This window comes from Podarcis cretensis (assembly GCF_951804945.1).
Source record: "Podarcis cretensis genome assembly, chromosome: 8".
NCBI lineage: Eukaryota > Metazoa > Chordata > Lepidosauria > Squamata > Lacertidae > Podarcis > Podarcis cretensis.
The window spans coordinates 93,598,496-93,618,912 of NC_137177.1; the positions used below are offsets into that span (position 1 = coordinate 93,598,496).

The 20,417-nt window shown below is 42.3% G+C and overlaps 1 protein-coding gene across 3 annotated transcripts in view; it reads left to right on the forward strand.

The window, feature by feature from the left end:
* Window positions 1-20,417, forward strand: part of ZMAT4 (zinc finger matrin-type 4) — a 284,724-nt gene that overhangs the window by 62,678 nt on the left and 201,629 nt on the right. For all 3 annotated transcript variants that reach the window (XM_079989030.1, XM_079989032.1, XM_079989031.1), the window contains exon 2: window positions 8,454-8,555. In XM_079989030.1, the coding sequence (XP_079845156.1) occupies window positions 8,454-8,555 (102 nt within the window). The remainder of the gene's footprint in view (window positions 1-8,453; window positions 8,556-20,417) is intronic.

Genomic DNA, 20,417 nt, shown 5'->3' on the forward strand with positions numbered 1-20,417 from the left:
TAAGGTTGACAAAAAAAAGGTTTGAGGTAGAAAATACAAGATTTGAAATAGATGTCATTAATTCCAAAATTAAAACACTTTCTAAGGCTTACCGACTCCTCCTTGACTTCCCAGAGGAGGTTAAGTCGGCTATGATTAAATGGGCCCAAGATCTAGGCCACACTATACAGATGTCCCAATGGGAGAATTTGTGGAAGGTAAATTAGAGGTTTACTGCCTGTTACCCCATAAAGGAAAATATGCAAAAAATGTTATACCGGTGGTACCTGACCCTGCCCACCTAGCAGTTCGAAAGCACGTCAAAGTGCAAGTAGATAAATAGGTACTGCTCCGGTGGGAAGGTAAACAGTGTTTCCGTGCGCTGCTCTGGTTCGCCAGAAGCGGCTTAGTCCTGCTGGCCACATGACCCGGAAGCTGTACGCTGGCTCCCTCGGCCAATAAAGCGAGATGAGCGCCGCAACCCCAGAGTCGGCCACGACTGGACCTAACGGTCAGGGGTCCCTTTACCTTTACCTTTACCTGACGCCACATAAACTCTCTAAGATGTATAAAAACACACCAGATGTTTGTTGGAGATGTGGGGAAACAGGAGGCACCATGTTTCACATATGGTGGACCTGCCGAAAAGTCAAAGAGTTCTGGAATGACATATACTCAGAACTAAAAATAATGCTAAAGGTAAATTTTCCTTAAAAACCAGAAACATTTCTTTTGAGCATTACAGGTACAGATATCCACAAGGGCTTAAGAAAAAAAATTCTGTACACAACTGCGGCCACGAGGGTGCTTATTGTGTCATATTGGAAAAATGACAAACTTCCTACTAGAGATGAATGGTTACTCGAACTTATAGAATATGCAGAATTAGCCTCTCTTTCTGAAAAATTCAGAGACAAACCTAGACAGGAGTTCATTCTAGAATTGGATAACTTCAAAAACTATTTGAAAAATAGTTGTAATGTAAGCGCAGTAGTTCCCTTTGAATGATTTCTGTTTTTTTTTTTTTAAGATAATTTTTATTCGTTTTTCAAACACAGAACAAAACAAAAAAACAAAAAATTCAAAACACAAACAAAAACATACAAAACATTTAAACCAATATAACTTAAAAATTATATTTTCATACCCTTCTTTCTTTTGACTTCCCCATACCTCCCCATCCCTGCATCCTTGTTTAATAATTCTTTAGCAACCCTTTAGTCAATTGTCCTGATTCCCTTTCATTAAATTTCCTTTAGTTTTTTAGTTACAGCTGCATTCTCTGCTTCTTACCCCATGACATCTTAGCATTCCTCAATTTTACAATAGTTTTTAAGGTATATTTTAAATTTCTTCCAGTCCTCTTCCACTGTCTCCTTCCCCTGGTCGCGGATTCTGCCCGTCATCTCAGCCAGTCCCATAAAGTCCATCACCTTTGTTTGCCATTCTTCCAGAGTAGGTAGTTCTTGCATCTTCCAATACTTCGCCAGTAGAATTCTTGCTGCTGTGGTGGCATACATAAAAAAAATCCTATCCTTCTTTAACACCAATTGGCCAACCATGCCCAAGAGAAAAGCCTCTGGTTTCTTAGGAAAAGTCCACTTAAGGACCTTCTTAATTTCATTATAGATCATTTCCCAGAAAGCTTTAATCTTTGGGCAGGTCCACCAAAGGTGGTAAAAAGTGCCTTCAGTCTCATTACATTTCCAACACTTATTATTAGGCAGATGATAAATTTTTGCAAGCTTGACTGGGGTCATGTACCACCGATAGATCATCTTCATAATGTTTTCTTTTAAAGCATTACATGCAGTAAATTTAATACCGGTAGTCCATAACTGTTCCCAGTCAGCAAACATAATATCATGGCCGATGTCTTGTGCCCATTTAATCATAGCTGATTTCACCGTTTCATCCTGTGTATTCCATTTCAACAGCAAGTTATACATTCTTGATAAGTTCTTAGTATTGGGTTCTAACAATTCTGTTTCTAGTTTTGACCTCTCTTTCTGGAATCCTATTTTCCTGTCCTGTTTGAATGTCTCATTTATCTGATGATAATGCAACCAATCTCGAACTTTGGGCTTTAATTTCTCGTAACTCTGAAGTTTAACCCTTTCACCATCATATTCTAAAATTTCATAATATTTTGGCCATTTAGAGTCCATATTAAGCTTTTTTACTTCCCTAGCTTCCATTGGTGACACCCACCTGGGGGTTTTACTTTCCAACAAATCTTTGTATCGAATCCAAACATTGTACAATGCTTTCCTTACAATATGGTTTTTAAAGCCTTTATACACCTTTGCCTTGTCGTACCATAAATATGCATGCCAACCAAAACTATTGTCATACCCTTCCAGATCCAAAATGTCTGTGTTCTCAAGAAGTAGCCAGTGTTTCAACCAGCAAAAAGCTGCCGATTCATAATAAAGTCTTAAGTCCGGCAGGGCAAACCCCCCTCTATCTTTTGCATCAGTTAGAATCTTAAATTTAATTCTGGGCTTTTTGCCCTGCCAGACAAATTTTGATATGTCTTTCTGCCACTTCTTGAAACAGTCCATCTTGTCCAAAATCTGCAACGTCTGAAATAAAAATAGCATTCTGGGCAGTACATTCATCTTAATAGTAGCAATTCGGCCTAACAAGGAAAGTTTCAACCTTGACCATATTTCCAGATCTTTCTTTACTTCTAACCAACATTTTTCATAATTATCCTTAAATAAGTTCACATTCTTAGACGTTAAGTTTATCCCCAGGTATTTCACCTTTTTCGTTATTTCCAAGCCTGTTTCATTCTGAAATCTCTCTCTTTCTTCCATTGTTAAATTTTTCTCCAACACTTTCGTTTTTTGTTTGTTCAATTTAAAACCTGCTACTCGACCAAATATTTCAATTAGTTCTAATACTCTTTTAGTGCTAGTGTCTGGCTGTTGCAGAGTCAATACTAGGTCATCTGCAAATGCTCTTAGTTTGGAGTGTCTAACTCCGACCTGAACTCCTTTAACCAACTGGTCCTTTCTAATCATGTTTAACAAAACCTCCAGGACTGATATAAAAAGCAGAGGGGATATTGGGCATCCCTGCCGTGTACCTTTTTCTATGAATATTTCCGTTACCACATTATTTACAATTAACTTAGCTTTTTGTTTAGAGTATATTGCACCTATACCGTTTTCAAGACCTTGGCCTACCCCCATCCCTTGGAGATTCTTTTTCATAAAACTCCAACAAATGTTGTCAAAGGCTTTCTCCGCGTCCACAAAAATCAGAACAGCCTTCCTGTTAATATCAACTTCTAACAACTCCAAAATGTCTATAATGTTCCTCACATTGTCTGACATATGTCTCCCCGGGAGAAAGCCCGTTTGGTCCTTATGAATCTCCCCTATCAACACTCTTTTCAATCTTTTTGCCAGAATGTCTGCAAAAATTTTGTAATCCACATTGAGTAAAGATATAGGGCGGTAGTTTCTAACCTGGTTCTTCTCAGTCTCTGTTTTCGGTATAAGTGAGATGAAAGCCTCTTTCCACGATTCAGGTGCCTTTTTCCCCTCCAGAATTTCATTGCAAACTTCCTTCAGTGGTTGTATTAGCCATTCTTTCAGCGCTTTATAATATTTAGCCATCAAGCCATCTGGTCCTGGTGATTTTCCCAATTTCATATTCTGAATGGCACCCTCTATTTCTTGTTCTGTTATTTTCTCATTTAAGATCCCTTTACTTTGTTCTGAAATTTTTGGTAAACCGTGTTTTCTAATAAATTCTTCTATTTCTTGTTCGTTGACTGGCCCTTATGCATACAGTTTCTTAAAAAAACTTTGAAAGCAATTACTTATCTCATTAGGTTTGTGGATAATTTTCCCATCCATTTCTAGACTTGTCACAGTGTTCAATTTCTGTCTTTTTTTCAGTTGCCATGACAGAAGTTTCCCACATTTATCAGCTGATTCAAAAGTCTTTTGTCTCATTTGCTTTATCTTCCATTCTATCTCTTGATTCATGAGCTCCATGTATTGCATCTGATAAAACTTTATTTCTCTCAGGATCTCATGGGACTTTGGTTTGGACCTCAATTTCTTTTCTCCTTCTTTTATTTTTTCCAATATTTTTTCTTTCCTCTCATTTTGTTTCTTCCTCTTTATAGAGTTCTGTTGAATTAGGAAACCTCGCATCACAGCTTTACTCGCGTCCCAAATTATTCTTTTCTCCACTTCTGTTCTCAAGTTTATCTCAAAGTAATCTTTTAATGTTTTGAGGGCCTTCTTATATAACTCTTCATCTCTGAATAGGGTGTCATTCATTCTCCATCTAAAGGATCCAGTTGTTGTTAATTTCATCTCCATCTTTACAGCGTTATGGTCGGAGCAGGTTTTTGGGCAGATTTCTGCTTTTTTTGTTCTTGACGCCAGGCTACTAGAAATCCAAATTTCGTCGATTCTTGTCCATGTCATTTTTGCTTCAGAGAAGAAAGTTCCCTCTCTCTCAAGAGGGTTCCTTGTTCTCCATATATCAATCAAGTCCATAGTTTCAGTCATTTCAAAAAAAGTCTTTGGTAGTCTCCCTTCCTTTGAAATCACTTGTCTCTGTGCTTTATCCATGTTTGTGGAGACGACTCCATTCATATCTCCCATCATTACGATTTTATAGTCTAAAAAGTCGATTAATGTCTCATGCAGCTTCTTAAAAAATTCAGCCTTCCCTTCATTTGGGGCATATACTCCAACTATCAAAATCTTTTCTCCTTGAATTTGTATTTCAATTGCCAGGTACCTTCCTTGTTCATCTTTGAATATCAATTTTGGTGCCAATTTTTCCTTTGCATAAATCACAACACCTCTTTTCTTCACTTTATCTGATGAGATAAATTCCTGTCCAAGTCTCTTGTTTATCAGCAATTTCCTATGTATCCTGGCAATATGGGTTTCTTGCAAACATATTAAGTCTAATTGTTCTCTTTTCAAGATGTGAAAAACTTGACGTCTTTTCCGGGGAAGGTTCAAACCGTTACAATTCCAACTAAGAAGTTGCAGAGACATTGTGTATTTAAGTGCCTGTTCCTCCGACTGCTCCAAGCTTCTGTTCTTCCTCCGATGGTGGTGGTAAAAGTCCAAATGATAGATTTGCAATGTCAGGTGGTTCTTTCTCCTCTACAATTCCTTTCTGCAGGTCTTCCACGTATCTCTCCAGAAACTGTTCTTTATCCTGAATTGTTCTTATTTTGATCTTCCTTCCTTTAAAGTTAAAGGACAGTCCTTGTGGAAACTCCCATCTGAAGGGTATGGTATTTTTCTTCAGCAGGTCAACCAAATTTTTATAGAGGGTTCTCACCTCCAAGATATATTTAGGGATGTCTTTAAAGATCTGTATTTGACAATTTTGGATCACCAGTGCCTTTTGGTAGTGTAGGTTCAATATTTTATCTCTTTCTTCCTTTGATCTCAGTGTAATAAGACAATCCCTTGGTTTCTTGTCCTGCCTCTTGCCCAGTCGAAAGGCTGTTGTTATCTCAAATTCATCTTCTTCCGCCCATTCCTCTTGCCAAAAGGCTATAAAGTTCTCTGTAAGGAAGTCCACAAGGCTGTCCCCTTCCCTCTCAGGAACCAATCTTAATTTTAAATTTTTCTCTTTCCTCTGGAGTTCCAGTAGAGAGAGGGTTGCATCATGCTCATTCACTTTTTTTATGATCGGCCCAAACTTTTCCCTTGTCTCCTCTGCAGTATTTTTTGCACTTTCCGCAATCTTTCGTGTTTCAGAGCTCTTGAATTAATCTATTTATAGAATCTGTGTTAGATGTTACGCTAGCTGTATTTACATCTAATCTTGCTGTCAGCTCTGTCAATTTTTTAGAATTTTCTGTAGACAGCTTTGTCAATGCTTCCAAGGATTGATTTATTTTAAGAAGTGCCTGTGTCATAGGATCCATAGAGGCTGTTGCTGCTTTTTCCTGTGCAGCTGGTGTTGTGCCTGATATTGAGCCCCTTTTCTTCTGAGATTGCTTTGCTTTGAGCCTTGTTACTATCTCTTCTGTTGGGCCACTCATATCCTCAAGGTCGTTCTCACAGAAAGAGCTTCCAAGTGGAAAATCCCACTGTTTCTTTTTTTTAGTGCAACAGTTTCACTTAAAACCCTCTAGAGGGAGCATTCAATTGTATCCAAATGGCAAGAAGAAACAAAGGAGCAAGGAAGCATAAAACAGTAGCCAGCAGTTTCCAAAGTCCACACTATAAATTCTCAGTCTTTCAATATAACCAAAGATGCAGCAGGCTGAATTAAAGTCCAGTAACTTTGTTTCAGACAAATCCCCACTTTGCACAATTTAGTATATCAGTTCACTTTCCCGGTGCCTTGTTTGGGCAGCCCGACCTGGGGGATTTGGCAGTGAAAGCTTATTTTCCCGTTAATTTTCCCGCAGGTTATCAATGTCCAAGTCTCTTCCCCCCTTCTCCTGCCTGTCGGGGGGGAAGCTTAAATCCGATGTCAGCTTAAAAAAATTATTTTCCCTCAAGTGCAGCTTGCTTTTTTCGTTGCTTCGGGGAGGCAGACTTCCTTAGTTTATGCCTTTCCCATTTTCAGCCAAATTTCCAAGTTTCCAAATTTAATGTCCCGTCAATCTCTCAATCTTACTCACGGGTATTGTAGTCAATTTTCAATTTTCAGGAAGGAATCGGCGCTCTCCGTTCATGGCGACGCGGCTTCACTCCGCGGGCTGGGTGACGACTCTCAGCACCGCGCTTACCCCGATGCCGCTGCAAAGCCTTTAAAAAGGCTCCTTCACAGTACTGGGGGGCGCAAAAGGTGCCCACCGAATCTCCTTTGTTCACAGGCTCCGCGCCTGTGATTTTAGGGGTCCCCCGCTCGCCGTAGCGGGTCGGACCCGAACTCGCGGAGCAGTCCTGCCTCGGAGCTCGAGGCTAGGACCGCCATTAAACGCTGGCGCCGACTGGAAGTCCCCTTTTGAATGATTTCTGTAAATGATATATATAAAGGAAAATGACATCAAAATAGAAAAGAGAATTTTTACAAATAATAATAACAAATTAAAGTAATATGTTTATTACAAAGCGAAACATGGAGAGAATGGGAGGTCTTATGTTTGGGTAGAAAACACATAGTTGAAATTATATGTAATTTTCTTTGTGAGCATAGATATCCTTATTGGACAGACTGAAATGAAGATAACTACATTTTGTATATACATGAAAAATGATTAATAAAGCATTTTTTTAATGAAACACACAGAAAAAATGACATATACAGGTTAAATTGCCGTGTTGACACTTTCCGTTAAATAAGTGGGTTTTGGGTTGCAGTTTGGGCACTTGGTCTCTGAAAGGCTTGCCATCACTGACATATAGCAATAAAACTGCTAGAGGCCAGTATGGTTTCAAACTGGATGGGAGGGGGGCACATGTTGAGATTCTTGCATTGCAGGGGGTTGGACTAGATGATCTTCAGGGTCCCTTCCAAGTCCACAATGCTATGGTTCTATAACATTCTCTTTTAAAAATATATATAATTTTTATTAATTTGTCATGAATATGGGCCACATTATTACAATGTAACATTATTACAATGGGGTCACGAAGAATCGGACACGACTAAACGACTAAACAACAACATTACAATGTCAAATCATACCAAATCATAATAAAATTTATAAAGCCAATTATATATTCCAAATTAAACAAATTTAGTGACTTCCTGTGTTCTGATCGTCTGGAAATAATTATTCCTAGGTCCTGCGCATAGTCTTATCTATAATCCAAATACAGCAATTCCAATCTTGATCCTGTCTTCTGTTTTTGCAGCCACTGGTATAATGACTTGCACTCATATTCAAAAAATCCATATCCATTAACTTGCAAGAGGGATTTAAAGTCTGTTGATTTAAAGCATGTTCTATGACATTCTCAATCCTGAAATCAGAAGTAGCATAAAATGTAACTTTCACATTTAAAGCTCATTTTCACTCTATTCTGTACTTCACTTACGAGAAGCAAGTTCTTCTCAGATGGATCGGACTGACTTCTTCTTCTTTGGCGATCCCTCATAGCCGAGTAAGATTGTCTTCCAAAAACACGGATTTTAACAATGAGTCCTTAGGTGACTGTGGAGGCCAATTATGGACCCACACATCCTTCCGTAGTGGGGACATTGGTTTCCTGGTGGGAGTTGATCACAGTGAGGGTTTGCCAAGTGTGCCTTCCTCTTAGCACGCTTCTCCCTTGTGTCCTGAGTTCGAGTGCCAGCTACAATTCTACATTCTACATAATTGCACAGACTTTCTTCCAATAGTCTAATTCAGTTGTAACAACAATTTTGATTTTATCTCCAACTTTTCCTCAGTTATTTGCACAGCTCTTTTCATGGGTCTTTGTGAAATGCTATTTTATAACTGCTGCAAGTAAGACAGCGACAACAACGATTCACATATTTTTTATTGTTTTCCTTTCTTTTTTCCCTATAAGCAGATGAAGTCATCAGATATTGACCAGGAATTATTCACAGAAAGCTACTGCAAAGTGTGCAGCGCTCAGCTAATATCAGAATCGCAGCGTGTGGCTCATTACGAGGTAAGAAACATCTGGAGGGCTGCAGTACCTCTGGGCTACAAAGAGGTCTGTAAGGGGTGCTCTCAAATATCTCTGATTTTCCACTGCTCAGTGCAAACTTTGTACAATTGCTGTTGTGAATAGGCATTCTCAATGGGCAGCAGGGTGAGAATCTTATTGTTGGATCCACAAAAAGAAAATAAGGAGAATGGGTAGGATCCAGAGTAAGGCTGTTTACACAGCATACATTTAAAGCACATGACTTCCACCAAAGAGTCTTGGGAACTGTAGCTTGTTAGGGGTGCTGGGAATTGTAGCTCTTTGAGGGGTAAATTATAGTTCCCAGGATTTTTTTGTGTGGGAAGCATTGTGCTCTAAATGTGTGATGTGTAAGCAGCCTCTGTAAATTGGTCTTAGGTCCCACCAAAATCAATGGGACAAATTATTCATCATGACCTAAGCCCCATTGTTTTCAATGGGAACTAAAGTCACCTAAATTTGGGTGCAGTTCTATGACCCAGGCTCCCAGGAACATGGGAAATCTCAGATATCCTGCTCTGACATTAGAGATTATTTTATATCTGCTGTGTGTGAGGCTGCAACATCAGAGAATGAGATGCAATGGTGAATTCTCACCTCCTGGGCCAATTGGCATCTGAGCAGTGACAAGAGAGCCCAAAGGGGTGTGTGTGCCCGTGGGGTGCCAGGGGAGGGGTGAGAAATGGCTGGGTGCCAAAGGATCCAAAGCCACCCCAGTCTCCTGGCACATCCTTATGCAGCAGGGAAAGTTGGATATTCCTCCTGATTTTTCCTCCAACCTCATTTCTATCCTGCTGGCATTTGGATGTGGATAGTTGAACTGCCTTCCTCCTCGCAGCCAATGCCCATTCATCTGAAAGTGAGCCCCATTAAGCTCAACAGAACTTAAATTGGGTAGCCTGGGATTGTGCTGCAAATTTGGCTCCATCCCTGTATATGCTGGATTGTACAGGGATGTTTGTTTAGGGATGGTGAGCATTTAAAGCAATTGGAAAGTTTATTTGTTTGGAAAATTCCATTGCAAAATTTGGAGATGTATGAATTTTGAAGAATAGCTACATTTCATTTCATATTGTTTTGGAAAGTGAAGATTATGTAATTTTGCATTAAGATGTCAACTGAACTGAATATCTCATTCATCCTCAATGGTGTGTCAGATGTTTTCAGCTTTCTATTATAAATGTTAAGAATTCACAGGCTAAACATACATTCAGGGTTTTTGTGTGACTGTCTGCTAAAAGACATGTTAAAGGGTGTTATCAACTGGCTATAAAACATGTAGCAACACACTTCAGACTTCATTGTAATAATACAACTGAGAGCATGCCTGTCCTGATGATCAGCAGGTCATGGCTTGAGCGAGGGGTCCCTGCGAAGTGTGAGCAGTGGGTTTCTATATGTTTTGCTCCTCCTGTTTCCACAAACCTGTCCTGGTCTGCCTGGCAACTTCAGAACAATATGACCAAGAGAAAGTGTTTGGAAGGAGCCCTTAGAATGCTATATTGATGGTGTCATGTGACTCAGAGGAGAGACTGGTCATTGATGAGTGACACTAATGGAAACAAAAGGGCGTTTGACTGTAGGGGTGACTAATTTGATTCAGTCTGCAATCAAAGGTGAACCGAATTCACACTTTCTGAAATAATGTGTAAACCAGAACAAAACCATCCTTTGAAATGTGCACTTCTATGAATTTCTCAATGCAATTATCCAACCAAGTAATGTGTGTAAAAATGCATATACTAGGGTAAACTGTGGATAAACATCTACATATTGGTGCAAATAGCAGCCAAAAATACATTATATTAGGGGGAAATCACTATGGGAAAAGGTGTGTTTTATGCAAAATTGTATTAAGAAATGGGTGTATAAAATGGGATCCTGGTTGGGGAGGGGATATAAATAAATATTAACTATTAGGAGAATTTTGCGCCAAAACGCTGATCATTTTCAACTGACTTTAAAAATAAATCTCATGTGGAAATGCTGAGAACTGAAAACTGACAGAAAACAAAATTGACAGATTTGCCTATCTCTGGTTGATGGTTCTGGGCAGCTGGAATGCAAATCATATCCACCTGTGGCAAAGTGGAATGGTGGTAAGCAGCAGCTTTTTATTGGGTTGGCAGAGAGGCAAGCTGGATGACAGCGGAGGAAGAAGCAGGATTGCTGTGGTTGTGGAACTCGCACCAGCTGCCTGAGTGCTGGCTTCTGCTCCCTGCAGTGCCTGCTCACGCTAATGTTGGGACACCAGCAGCTTGTGACAAAGCCAGCTTGCACCTCCTGTTCTCTCTACTCTGAATTGCCCACGAAGGGAAGGGGAAGGGTAAAATACAAATGGGTGTGGGGGGGGGTAACTTTTGTAATCACAGCAGAGGCAATAACAGGGGTGTCTGGCCTTCCTTACTGCTAATCACCCAAACTGGTAAAACAAAGGAATGCATGGGTAAAACTGACCTAACAGCTTGTCTTTGTCATAACTGATGCTAATTAATGTAAATTAATGCCACCAACAAACAGACAAAAAGGAGCTATTTCATTTTATAACAATTTTATTGCAGGATATGCTGTTCTCTAACTCAGGGCTGGAATAAGACCTTTAGAGGCCCTAAAGCACTTAAAAGATTTTGGTGCCCCCATATATATCTAATTTTAAATAAGAAACCATAAAATAAAATTTTATTTTCCGAAATGAAACAAAACCTACAGTACAGTGGAAAAAATGTTTATTTCTGTATACTTCCCCTTTATTTATACCTGAAAAATTTCTGTACTTTTCTAATTTCAAAGTGTTTGATCTGCTCCTCAAAATTAATCTTACGTAATGCATCTGGTTCTATACTTAGCAGAGGTAAGGCATCCAGCCTGCCTTGTTGCACAGTTGTTCTGCTGGGATTTTTTATATCCTTCAGCTGAGAAAATGAATGCTCAGCTGAGCCATTTGTGACCATTAATGTTAAAAATCCAGCAGTGGAAAATTTCTGTGGTGCCCCCTTCCCTTGATGCCCTAAGCACCTGCTTATTTTGCTTTATGGTTCATCCAGCCCTGCTCTGACTGCAAAGGAATTATCAAATTCTAAGAGCAACACCTGCTGTTCCTGTTTTGGAAGACAGCTAAAGAGAGAGAGAAAGAAAGATACCCTCACCTCCCCACCTGAAACAGACCTGCATCATGGGGACAGTTTAGTGAAGAATGCTATAATCTCACAACCAGTTTTTCTGCTCAAATGCTCTCTGCTGCCAAATCATTGTAAAAAGCACTGATTTGTTTTCATTATCAAGAATAAGCCTAATGACTGCTACCATTTTTGCTGCTCTGCCTGAGCAATGTGGATTTTCTTGGGGGAGGTGTGTGGAAATGGGGGTGGGTTTTTCCTCCACTCAGTGGTGGAATCCACTCCCTATTCCTGCTGGCTCTGTTTTTCACCCACCCACCCTTTCTTTACGCAGATAATGCTAGAGAAACAGCAGAAAGAGTTATCCTGCATCTCAGGGATGCCAACTTGAAAATAGTGGGGGGCCCAGGTCACATGATACATCACACACACACACCATTGAAATGGCAATGCCCATCCACCTGGGGGGCGGCCCTCTCAAATATTTTATTGGGGGGTAAGGGTGATGCATCCTGATCTCAGACTGGCATTTTGTGGATGAAGAAGTGGACACCCATCTGCTGCTAGCTTCTGATTCAGTTCCAGATCCATTTCATAGAATCATAGAGTTGGAAGGGACCACGAGGGTCATCAAGTCCAACCCCCTGCAGTGCAGGAATTTTTAGAAAGCTAGCTCTTTTTAGAGCACACAACTCTGAGATTAAGCGTCTCATGTACCGCCAGCTGAGTTATCCCATCTCTTCACAGCTTGGGACCACAGTGCCTAATGGAAGACCTTCTCCTTCTCCCATAGATACCATGCTGTATCTATGTCCTCCTCTATGTGCATTTAGGGGGTGGCCTTTTTTGTGGTTTCCCCACAGCTACAGAAGCTTGCTTCTGAAGCACCAGTAGTGAGTGCAAAAGGGTTCTCTGTGCAAAACGGAGGTGGTGGATCCTCACCTGAAGAAATGAAAGCATCTGTTGCCAAGTCTACCAGGAGGGAGAATTTTTATTGGTAGTTTGTAGGGTGGGGGGGAATCAGGTCCAGAGAAAGGCATTTACATCCCCCCTTGTTTCCCCCAGGTAGAAAGTTAGTAATGCCTATTATGGAGGCATTCCCTTTCTCCAGCTTGCAAAATTCTCATGCTTTCAGCAGTTGCCTATAAAGTGAAACTCAGTGACAGCACACCTGAGCTCCTCAGCAACGGAGGACAGTGGTTGTATCCAATCCACACCCCTGGGGCAAAGAGATTTGTAAAAAACATAAACAACCAAGTTTTTTAAAATGTGTTGTTTCTAAAGAACAAAGAACTTTTTTTAGAAGAGGAAGGTGTTTTCTGCTCCAGCCTGTTGGTAATGTGCTACACCATTTCTGCTCCACGGCAGTTCACCATCTGCCAAAGACTTTACTCGCCTCCCTGTCCACTGTGTCAAATTTCCATAGCTGATGTAATATACGTACTTAATTATGTAAATTACATTGTTGTTATCCCACCCCTTTCATTTCAGTGCAAAGAAATGGGCTGCAAATTACATAGAGATGTCATGACACTTTCCCCAGAAAGACAAAATACCAAAAGCAACCCCACCGCTCAAAACCCTGAATCTTGCAAATCGGCAATAACTCCGCATGGGTGAGCTTCCTGGTATCCTAGATGCACCTTGTCACTCTGAATGGCACCCTGAAGCCCTTCCTCCACCTGATTCCATGGAAGGGTGTTCCCATGGCCTCTGGTGTGTAGGGGAGAAGGACGGTAGAAAAATGTCAGGCCAACCTTTGTCAAAAAATCAAAATACATGTGCGTTACTAATCTCCTTCCCAAGATAGGCAGCTAAACTCACAGACTGCTTAACAGGTGGCTGTTGGAAATAATTGGCACATGTCAGGGAAGCATGGATGCCCAAGCAGAACATGTTTGAGAGTTAAAAGAACATTCTGCTTTCTCCACAGTTACCAGCACCTCCTTCTGTAACAAATCCATCCACCTGGTCCCTCTTTCATCCCTTCCCACTCCAATTGGCAAGGGCTGCCTTACTCTCTCTCTGACTTTGTCCCCCAGTGTCGAAAATTCAAATGTACTGATTTTTTAAAAAATGACCTATAAAGTCATTTCTCATATGAAGTGAGGAATAAGTGGCACTCTTACAGTATCAAAAAGGAGCCGCACACTTACAGTATTCAAAAAATGGAGCTGTTGGCAATGAGGTTCATCTCTCCCCTATCTGCACTGGTAAAGCTTTGAAATGTGCTTTCATTATTGCCAATGAAATTGCTCTCTGAGAACCAGAGGCTTAATAGAGAACACTTCCTTTTCTCTTCTTCCTCAAGCCATTTCTCAGGAGCATGTTGTGTCTGTGGGGAATGTTCAGGGAGGCAAGAGAGGATATATTGTTTAATGATATTCTTCCTAACTTGCGTTAGCAAGTTCTAAATCTTAGCAGTTTCAACATTCCCCTTTAAACACACAGCGGTTTGTTTGTTCCGGGCTCGTTTGAGCCTCTCTATATAAGATTCCTGGTAAGATCCCTTCTTATCCCTCTTAAAAAGAATATACACGACAAAGTTATTAAAGTCAATATTGTTAAATAGTGGGTAGACATAGCAGACGATGCAGTGATTTCTCCAAAGCAGCTCTTTATTTGTAAGCTGGAACAGAACTGAACAGCAAATAGCTCAGCCAGCCTGCTTTTAAAAGGCAGCCGGCTGTCAACATTGTAGCAACAACAACCCAGGGTTTCCTGCCTTTGATTAGGCCATCAACCTCTGTGTCAGAGATGCAGTTGATGCCGGTGACTTCCAGGCTGAGGGCCTCAAACCAGTCTTGCCCTAGGAGGCTAGGCCACAGGCCTTCGGCCACCACCAGTCGGAGCAGGCCTGAAAAATTCTTGAAAGTGAGCCGGAACCAGCCAACGCCTACCATGGGGATGCCATTTCCCTGATAGTCTCTCAAATGTATGCGGTGTGGGCCGAGTTGCCTCTTGGACAGCTTGGGCATGAGTCTTTTGATGGTGCTCCAGGATACGACGGACAAGGCAGACCCGTTGTCAATCTCCATGTCACACGGAGCTCCTTCGATGAGCACGGTGACGTGTAGCTTGCGATGCGTAGGCGAGTCGGTTTGGCCAATCATGGTTCCGGACGGGCAGTGGCAAGGTGAGGGCGAAGCAGCTTCCCTTGGCTGACTGGGGGGAAGACTTGGACTTGTGAGATGGCGAGGGGGAGGTGTTGGACAGAGCTGATCAACAGACCTTAGCGATGTGACCCCTCCTGGAACATCACCGACAGATGGCGTCTCTGAACCGACACTTGGCACGGGAATGATTGCCTCCACAGCCGGCACATTCTGATTGGCCCGTGGACTTCTGTTTGAACTTCCCGTGCTCCCGCTTTGTCTGGTGCACATCATCATCTTCACTGGAGGATGCCTTGTCACTGCTGGCCTTTTCGTGATGCACTGGGACAGGCTTCCTAGCAAGACGCGGGCTACTGGCCTTGCGGATTTCCTGGGCGGAGAGTTCAGCAGCTTCTGAGGCCACACCCTCCTCAATGGTCTTCTGCAACGTTAGGTCTGGCTTGGCGAGGAGACGCCGTTGCAGACTGATGTCCCAGATAATTTGATGCATCAGGGCATCGTCTAAGTCTCGGAACTTGCAATGCAGCACGGCCTTCCAGAGAGCGGTGGTGTAGTTGTTAATTGACTCCCCCTCTGCCTGGTTCCGGTGGTAGAACGCATGGCGGGCAGCAATCTTGGACGGCTTTGGCACGTAGTGGTTGCTGAGCTTCTAATGAATCGTGTCCCAAGGCGCTTCCTGGACTGCTAAAGGTGCAACCAGTGCTCGGGCCGTCTCGAACAATTCGGGGCCACAAAGGCTGAGGAAGAGGCCTCGCTTACGCGATTCTGACACTGCTGTCAGCACATTTGCTTGGAGGTAGCAGTCGAACCGAGCGAGGTAAGAGTCCCATGATTCAGAGTCTGGGGCAAAAGGTGGTAGAGGCACGAGTGAAGCCATGATTCCAATGCCGACCTGGAGGGCGATGGATGGAACACAGTGCTCTAGCCAGAACGGTCAGCTCTGAATTGGTTCTGTTCAGTTATTCCGCTCAGTTATTCTGCTCAGTGAATGTCCAAATCTGGCTGTGCTCTGATGTCCATCGATCCCATCCTCATCGCCAGTGTTAAATAGTGGGTAGACATAGCAGACAACACAGTGATTTCTCCAAAGCAGCTCTTTATTTGTAAGCTGGAACAGAACTGAACAGCCAACAGCTCAACCAGCCTGCTTTTATAGGCAGCCGGCTGTCAACATTGTAGCAACAACAACCCAGGGTTTCCCGCCTAAAGTAACTGACGTGTACCTGAGTGAAAACTATCTACACGATACTCCTGGTGGCCAGGGTGAGAACTTCAATACATAACAAATATAAAAGTAGTTTACTGACAATCATTCAGTTCACAGTTAGATCCCTGAAGGCAGACTTAGGTTACAAAACTATATACACATGTAGAACTATCCCATAAGGGAGTTAGTTCCAAGTCAGCAGTCACCTCTGCTAACACATGGAAAAGCAAAATGGAGAAGAAGAGAGCAAAAGAAGAACGTGTGCTCCTTCTTGCCCAGATTAGGCCACACCCACATCTAGTCACGTGCAGAGAGAGTTCGGTCCCAGCTCAGGAGTAAACAGGAAGTTTTCTCCTGGCTCGTACAAAGCATCCCCTAGCATGTCCATTCTAGGAATGTTGTACTTGACTGTTATGTGTTTCATATCCCACAGTGTCTTGAACAATGACATGCCTAGCAATATAGGCAAGTTAGAAACCATGGTTGTGAGCTTTTGGGATAGACCTGTCCATCTTAGTGTGCATTTGTGGGGCATTATTTGCCAGAAGGGAAACATAGGAAGGTATTTTCTGCTCCACCTTGCATTTGTCACACAAATCTATTTGTCGCAAGCTCTTTTCTACCCCCATATGTCTTGCTTGGCCTTCTGTCAGAACAAATGTACGAACTGATGAGAGTCCTTTTCATGCATTTAAAAATATATACCAGGGCTTAAATTTGGAAGAGGCAGCATAATTCCCCACCACCACCACCACCACACATGTCATAAAGCATGGCAGTTGCTCCCACAGGAGGCAGGGATGGCCACCACCTTGAATGACTTTAAAAGAGGATTGGACAAATTCTTGGAGGAGGAGAGGGCTTGGTCAGATGGCTTGGTCAGTGGCAGCAATGCCTCTGAATCCAAGTTGCTGGAAACCGCAAGAGGGGAGAGGGCTCTTGTGCTTGAATCCTGCTTGCGGCAATCCTACAGGCATCCGGTTGACCACTGTGAGAGCAGGATGCTGGACTAGCTGGGCCATTGGCCAGATCCAGTAGGCTCTTCCTTATGTTCCCAATGCTCACCGGGCATGAGGACTTCATCCCTGCAGGAAAGTCTGTACTCATGTGTGGCTGAACGTGCTTACAAACCTCTTCACAATAACGCACAGAGTCATGAGAAGGCTTGTAAGAGTGTCTAGCCAAATACACTGACAAACCTGCTTCAGATGAGCAGTGGGCCAGGAATTTCTCCCATGTAGACTTCATTGAAACAATGCTGCCAGCCATTTCTAGGGGGCTTGCACCAGGAGACTGCTTGGTGGATTGTGCCCCATGGGTCAGATCTATCTGTCTCCCTCTCTGACGGTCTAATTGGTGCCTAGAGACTGCCATCTAGGGCAACTGCCTACATTGCCTTTTAGTAGGGCCAGAATGGATTCTGGTCATAATTTGTCAACAATCCTGCAGATATTATAGTCATATTTATTTTCCAAAGGCAAATGCAATGAGGAGCTGACAAAAGAATCAGAATGTTTCCTGCAAATCTTTGCTTCTGACCTGACATGCAACAACACGCTGCCCTTGTGGGACATCTCTTTGTGACAGCCGTCCTCCTCCTCCTCCTGCTGCTTGTCTCTGGGAATAATGACAATTGGATTTCATCTCTCATCCACATGAAAAGCTGTAGGAAATATCTCTAACCTAGAAGGCTTTAAAGAAAGGACGAGGTTGCTTGGGGATTTGGAATGGCATGTGCTTGGTACGCAGGCAGGAACCTTTATTTATTTAAGCATTTATATTCCACTTTCCCTCCAAGGAGGGTGCACAATTATTCCCTTCTCCATTTTATCCACAACAACACTGTGAGGGAAGTTAGCCTGAGAGGCAGTGACTGGCCCCAAATCTCCCTAGGGCTGGATGGAGATTTGAATCAGATCACCCAGGCCCCCATCCTGCACTCCAAACACTGTTTCACACTGGCTCAACATAGGAAGCTTATGCTGAGTCAGACCAGTGGTCTATTGCTCAGTATTGGCTACACTGAGAAAATCCTGGTGCCAGTACTAATGGCAGCTGCCATATCTTTGCCTGGATTGGCTCTTGGGGATCATGTGACATTCCCTCCAACATTTCTCCAATGAAAGAGTGACTAGTGGGGTGCCACAGGGTTCTGTCTTGGGCCCGGTCTTATTCAACATCTTTATCAACGACTTGGATGATGGACTCAAGGGCATCCTGATCAAATTTGCAGATGACACCAAACTGGGAGGGGTGGCTAACACCCCAGAGGACAGGATCACACTTCAAAATGACCTTGACAGATTAGAGAACTGGGCCAAAACAAACAAGATGAATTTTAACAGGGAGAAATGTAAAGTATTGCACTTGGGCAAAAAAAATGAGAGGCACAAATACAAGATGGGTGACACCTGGCTTGAGAGAAGTACATGTGAAAAGGATCTAGGAGTCTTGGTTGACCACAAACTTGACATGAGCCAACAGTGTGACGCGGCAGCTAAAAAAGCCAATGCAATTCTGGGCTGCATCAATAGGAGTACAGCATCTAGATCAAGGGAAGTAATAGTGCCACTGTATTCTGCTCTGGTCAGACCTCACCTGGAGTACTGTGTCCAGTTCTGGGCACCACAGTTCAAGAAGGACAGTGACAAACTGGAACGTGTCCAGAGGAGGGCAACCAAAATGGTCAAAGGCCTGGAAACGATGCCTTATGAGGAACGGCTAAGGGAGCTGGGCATGTTTAGCCTGGAGAAGAGGAGGTTAAGGGGTGATATGATAGCCATGTTCAAATATATAAAAGGATGTCACATAGAGGAGGGAGAAAGGTTGTTTTCTGCTGCTCCAGAGAAGTGGACATGGAGCAATGGATCCAAACTACAAGAAAGAAGATTCCACCTAAACATTAGGAAGAACTTCCTGACAGTAAGAGCTGTTCGACAGTGGAATTTGCTGCCAAGGAGTGTGGTGGAATCTCCTTCTTTGGAGGTCTTTAAGCAGAGGCTTGACAACCATATGTCAGAAGTGCTCTGATGCTGTTTCCTGCTTGGCAGGGGGTTGGACTCGATGGCCCTTGTGGTCTCTTCCAACTCTATGATTCTATGATTCTATTCTATGAAAATAGGGACATCCTAAGGAAAACTGGGACATTCCAAGATCAAATCAGAAACCAGGAGAAGCTTCTCTCAATTAGGGACATCCCTGGAAAATAGGGACACTTCGAGGGTTTGATGTGGCACTTCCACCAGGAGGATTTGGGGCTAGGGTGCAAATGTCCTTTATCTGGGAACTTTGGCACATCAGGGACATCTCTTGAGCACCCCCAAGTACCCATTTTTTTTAAAAAAACTGAAGACACCATGGGCTGAGAACTTTGTGCCACCTCAAGCCCACTAGTATCTCATATCAACCATTCTCTCCTTTATTTGGGATGTGGTCTCTCTGCAAGTATGTCTGAAGGCTACTGTTGTAACCGAAGAACCAAAAATAAAGAAGATTTCAGGAGGGAGGAAGACAGGCAAAAGCATTATCTTCCAAACAAGGACAGGGCCTAAGAGAATTTGAAATTCACTGCCATTATGTAGAAAAATGCCTGGGAGCAGAAGCATTGAATAACTGGTAGGTAAGCTGTGGACATCAAGCTCCATGTGGCCCTTTGTCTATTATTATTATTACTATTATTATTATTATTATTATTATTTTGTTTCATTTCCATACTGTTTTATATTTGTAAGAAAAAATAAAAAGTGGTTTAACAGCACACTAAAACATTGAATAAAACAGTAGAAGATTGTTGAAGAATGTCAACTATAAAGTATACATTGGCTAACAAACTAAAACATTATCTTAAAGATTTCAAGATACAGTATTACGAAGGAGATCAGCTACAGAATGCACATTTAGCATAGTGAATTTAACCAAATAAATCTCCTGAATGTTTCAAAAGACAACATTACTAAATGAAGTCAGATATAAAATGCACATTTAAAACAGCATAATTTGTTGTGACGTGGGGTTTGTGATTTCAGCTCTCTTGACATAATATGCTGGAGACAGTTCTCTAGTAACACTTCTTTATTAAAGCAACAAGACTGAGACCTGAGGAGGGGAGAGCTACATTTATAGGGACAGGGAACTAGCTAGAAAGGATACATTTTGGAGGGAACAATATCAGGCAATCACAGTCCTGCCTTTTGGAGGAAACCAATAAGACAGAGGATCCAAATACAGCAGCTTAAATGAACCAATAGTAGCTGTACCCTCTGGAACCAAAAGGCAGTTACTTTACCCTAATGCAAATACAGACAATAATAATACAGATATAAAATCCTTTGACTCAATACACAACACCCCTCCCCCCCCCCTAGTGAGCACAGCAGACGTAATCTCTCAGGTACTGTGGGGTCCT